The sequence below is a fragment of the Leiobunum rupestre genome, chromosome 7 (genome assembly GCF_980474605.1).
Source record: "Leiobunum rupestre chromosome 7, qqLeiRupe1.1.hap1, whole genome shotgun sequence".
NCBI classification, from domain to species: Eukaryota; Metazoa; Arthropoda; class Arachnida; order Opiliones; family Sclerosomatidae; genus Leiobunum; species Leiobunum rupestre.
The window spans coordinates 9,112,137-9,117,249 of NC_143390.1; the positions used below are offsets into that span (position 1 = coordinate 9,112,137).

The window sequence follows — 5,113 nt, forward strand, 5'->3', positions numbered from 1 at the left end:
AAATAATTTACCAAGCTATATAGGATCGAGTGAAGAGTTGATCAACATTTTATCTATGATTGAAGAGTACCAAATTTGTAAGGGAAACTCCAATAGAAAGTACATCGATCTCTACGAAAGAATGAATGCTAAAGTAATGCATTTATGTCCGTATACATAACTTCTCCGTCATAATAGTTGCAGTTTATTATCAGAAGGAAGTACTTGCCAGAAATGTTTAAGCGTTAATGGAACATTCAGAAAAATGTTGTCTAAGCAACGAGTTGAAGAAATTAACGAAGAACCTGCCACAAAGAAAATAAGAATTAGCAATATGAATAAGCTGGAGCTTGTCGAGAATTTAAAGCAAACGTTGCAGGACAATAGAAGATTAGAAAAACAAGTACTATCACTAGAAAAACAATTTAAGTCCAGAATAGAGATGAAGGGAAGAGCTTGGATGTATATGATCATGACGTTCTGATAAATGAGCTAGAGAAGCACGCTGAAAGAGGTGGCCGAACGAATAAATTTTCCGATCTTTTCCTACAAACTCAGTTAAAAATGTTAAAGGATGTTCATCCAAGTCAACGACGATGGGACCCATTAGTCATTCAATGGTGCCTATATACGTATAGGAAATCTAGAGCAATGTATAACGATTTAAGAAAAACCGAAACTTTGCAACTTCCATCACGCAGTACTTTGCTTCGCCATTGTGCAGAATTTAAAGTCAGTCCTGGTTTCCACGATAAGGTTTTTCAAGATCTGGTAAATGAAATACAACCTCAGTCGTTGCCTTTGCACAAGCGTTTTTTTTTGCTTGTTATTGGATGAGATAAAAATTAAACAAGACCTTGTGTACAAAAAGGGGAATGGAGACATCATTGGCTATACCAAATTAAATGACACTTTCGTAAACATTGCTAAAATTGAAGACTTAATGACAACGGAGAAGCCCTTAGCTTCACACGCCTTAATGCTAATGATTAGAGGCGCTACTTCAAATTTAAAGTTTCCCATAGCTCATTTCGCTACTAATTCTCTAACATCAGAAATTCTGGATAACATTGTTTGGGAAGCTGTAAAAAGACTTGAAATGTCAGGATTCAAGATAATATGTATTGTAGGCGATGGAGCAGCAACAAATCGCAAGTTCTTTAATACCAATGGTTCAAAGGAGTTCAATTACAAATGCGAAAATCCTTACGCAATAGATGAAAGGCCAATTTACTTTATTTTCGAAGTACCTCATCTCCTGAAAACTGTACGAAACTGTGTTTTTAGCAGTACTGACTATTGAAAGTTACGAAAGCTCTTTATTAATGGGCAATATATTTTGTGGAAAACATTTGTGGAAATCTTTCACATAGAACAATGCAGAACTGGAAATCTTCGTAAACTGCACAAACTAACCTACGACCATATTAATCTCTCACCATTCAGTAAGATACGTGTGAACTATGCCACACAGGTCCTCTCGCAGTCAATATTCAATGCCTTACAACACTAATACAGCAATGAAGAAATGTACGAAGATAAACTGAATGAACTGCAAGAAACCATTAAATTTGTTGATATTTTCAACTCTTGGTTTGACATCATGAATACTAGGAACTGTTTAGAAGGCTATCCCACCAGAAACCGTAAAATTGAACCTATTCAAGTCACCCAATGATAAGAGATTCAAGTGGTTGACAGATGTATTTTTACCCTACTTGGAAAATTGGAAGAACCAAGTTGATAACTTACCACATTCAACCTCAGCGCAAAAGACGGAAATGTTTCTAATGAGGGAAACGTATACTGGTTTAGTGCAAACTACGAATTCAATATTAGAGATTATTCCCTTTTTATTAGAAAAAGGAGCGAAGTTTGTCTTCACAAGGCACTTTAACCAGGACGTCCTCGAACATGAATTTTGCACGCATCGGCAATCAAATGGAACGGCAACGGATCCAAATTTGGATCAGTTTTCTACTTCGATAGGAAATATTATCTAAATTAGGAATGCCAAATCGAAAATAAAATTATTCGGACAAATCACCGGGGAAAACACTGAACAATTAACCATTAATGAACATTTTTGTGATGATTCCGACAAATTGAACTGTGATGTAAACAAAGACTATAATGTAAAGATGGACGACCCAAAACTCACATTTTAAAAGGAACATTTATTTTTAGGAACTTTGAATCGTATGTATGTCAAAATCATTACATTTTGTTGTCATAATCTGCTTGTATTTTTATCATAATAAGCTTAGATATTAATCGAAAAATTTTCAGCCAGAGCTTTCCTTAATCTGGTGTTCTTTGTGGTAGCTCTTGAAGAATTCATTTTACTCCTTTTCCGTTGTTTGAAATTGTTCATCAATTTCTTCCTCTCCCCGTTGCCTTCAGTATTGCAGTGTAGTTAGTTACGATTAATTTTAGGAGAATCGTCGCCTTCTTCTCTGATAGACCACCTCCAACTACAAAATATTCCCACTGAGCCATTACCTGTTTATCTTCTAAAACACTTTACATAGCACCATCTTTTTTATTTTCAGTGCAATTTCCGCTGTAGAACGGATTGATTTTGTCCATCAGCACATTAAAAAAATTGTGGGATCTTGCGGAGTAATACAGTAGCTCTCCTCTGTCCTGAATTTGAGCCCATTTGTCGTCTAATTGAGTTGAAGGTACCAGAGAGCTAAATTCCATAACTTTTTCCAGGTTTATTCCGTCAGTTGAATGTTTTATTAATTTCCTTAAAACAGTCACAATAACATAATTATAAACGTCTGGATTTTCTTTGTGTGCGATATTGTTATTGTCCAAGGTTGCATTGTTCGTAAGTTTGAATGATATAAAGCTATTAAATATTTAATCCAAAATTATTCGAATAGCAACTTCCTTAGCCTTGAAAGTAATAATAAAATCCTTCGGTAAATTTCAATATACAGTTAAACAATGCTTAAATTTGTAATTCTTAAAATTTCTAACGTTCAAGTGATCCAATGTTAAAATAAAACATTCAATTTCATTTCTGTCCCTCAGTAGATTGACTTTATTCCAGTAGCTATTGTGTTGAAGCTCCGTTAACTGGTTCATCAAAATATCTTTCCAATATTTCATGTCTTCCGTTGTTATTTGGGACACCCATTCTAGAAGCGAATCTCTGTACTCGTCAGCATGGAAGCTTTTGTCCAATGTTTTTTTAGCTTGGTCCAAGCATTTGGCTAGAAATAGCTCAGCTAATGGTTCAAATACTCCTCCTAAGAGAGAAATACTATTTATCCTTCTTAACAACTAACAGATAGATAAAACATTTACTTTGGATTGTCTGTACAACTTCTTTCTTTTTCTTGCTTTTTTTCTTACTAAATTTAAATCAAATTAGTTATTATCAGAATAAAGTATACGTATATTGTTAAATTAATCCTACTTCTTCAATTCATCTGTACACATTATGCATATATATTTGAGCCAGATTATCAGAACTCTTCAATGTAGTATTTCCCTCCAATTCATTTTCAATATGATTTTCTCCTAAAGCAAGGCTTAAATCTTCATCCGACAAACCTAAAACATCGAATTAGATAAATTCTTATATAATGGTATTAATATTTCATCATTGTATTGTTAAATTGTATTACCATTGTAAATTTCTTCATTTCCTTGATTTCCTGGCTCCTCCATTGCACTTTAGTTTGTTTACCCTTACCATGTGGAATATTATCACGTGCGCGTATTCCTATCCACCTTTAGAGAAGTTGTTACTGCTCTTTGTTGACTTGTCTTTGGTTTGCCCCCAATTTTTAAACCAGCGGCGCCATCTCACGGTGAGTTTATTTTATTCCGAAATCACTCACGCGGGATGTCCCTTTGAAACCTTTCATAGTCTTTGGTTTAACAATTATGCCCACCCTCCCCCATCCCTCCCCCCTCCCCCGCATAAATCCGAGAAAAACACCCGTCACTACCCCAGTACCCCACCGCTATCGGTGGACGAGACCCTTCCATCGCCTCCCCCCATTTGTAAACCGTGTGGGGATACAAAGAAGAGGGGTTGAATAGCATACAATGCGAGAACTGCGGAGATTGGTATCATCAAGGATTCTTTATAAACAGGATCAGCCGTATTTTGCATGACCCCGCAAGTAAGAAGGGAACGCCTATCTTGCTTCGGCCCTACCATTGGACGAGAGCTCACTGATTTCCCTCTTCTTTCCCCTCTTGCTTGGCCAATTGAAGGGCTGCTTTAGTGTGACGTATTACTTTTTTGGAATTCCCAATTTCCGGTTAAAATTTCCCGACATTTTTATTATCATTTGTAAAGTGAATTTTGCCGAAAAACTGCAATACGAGTTATTGCTGCTGTCGTGGGAATTGAAACGATAGGCTTAGCGGAAGAAGTATAAGTTTGTATCGAAGGTAGGCTTAGGTAGCATGGAACTGAGAATGTTTAGCTAAGCGCATCTTTGGAGAAGCAGGTATTTAATATGGACGTTACAATCGTTGAACATAAGGTTTTAATTGGCCTTATTTTTTAAAGATAAGGCACTTTTTAACGTGCTTGGTCTAGTAACCACGTAACTGCGCTATGTTCAGTAACGCTCATCAACACATGCGGCTTTCCGGTACAAAATTATAAACTTATTAATTTGGAAATAAATATGCGTACTACCGAATGAACTCTGCGCACATCAATAATACACATTTCCATGTATATTTGGGTGATATCTTTGCACGTTGGCTTAGTGTCCTAACCCACAAGGGATGGGGCTTAAAAATACGTCAATATGAATTATATTTACTGTGAGGGGCGACGTGTCGATGGAGTATTGGAATATGATTTTATCCTGCTGTCTCTTGCATAATTTTCGAACTTTGAAAATCTCCCCCGTCCTGTTACAATTGGCAAGAATATTTTTCAATCAAGAGCACTAAACTCAGTTAATTCATTAGCATTACACTTTAGGTAATATTCATTTTATCGCAATTGCTTTATACTTCAAAATGTTTCCCTGCTCCAGAAGCTTCATTAATCTTCCGAACGTCTCACTCTCTCTGGACACAGTCAGATTGTAAATGCTGAATGTAACAATTAATGATTATCTCCTCGCATCATTACCACTCTTTGTATATT

The 5,113-nt window shown here is 36.0% G+C and overlaps 1 protein-coding gene across 1 annotated transcript; it reads left to right on the plus strand.

Moving 5' to 3' along the window:
- Positions 1-630: 630 nt before the first annotated feature.
- LOC149934363 (uncharacterized) lies at positions 631-1,282 on the plus strand. The gene is made up of 2 exons (XM_090153428.1): positions 631-750; positions 851-1,282. Exons 1-2 carry the CDS (start codon positions 631-633, stop codon positions 1,280-1,282), a joined length of 552 nt encoding a protein of 183 aa, XP_090009554.1.
- Positions 1,283-5,113: the final 3,831 nt, after the last annotated feature.

Coding starts and splice junctions, on each gene's coding strand:
- LOC149934363 (XM_090153428.1), top strand. CDS start 631: ATGTATAACGATTTAAGAAAAACCGAAACTTTGCAACTTCCATCACGC. Junction 751..850: donor ATAAGGTTTTTCAAGATCTG/GTAAATGAAATA, acceptor GTGTACAAAAAG/GGGAATGGAGACATCATTGG.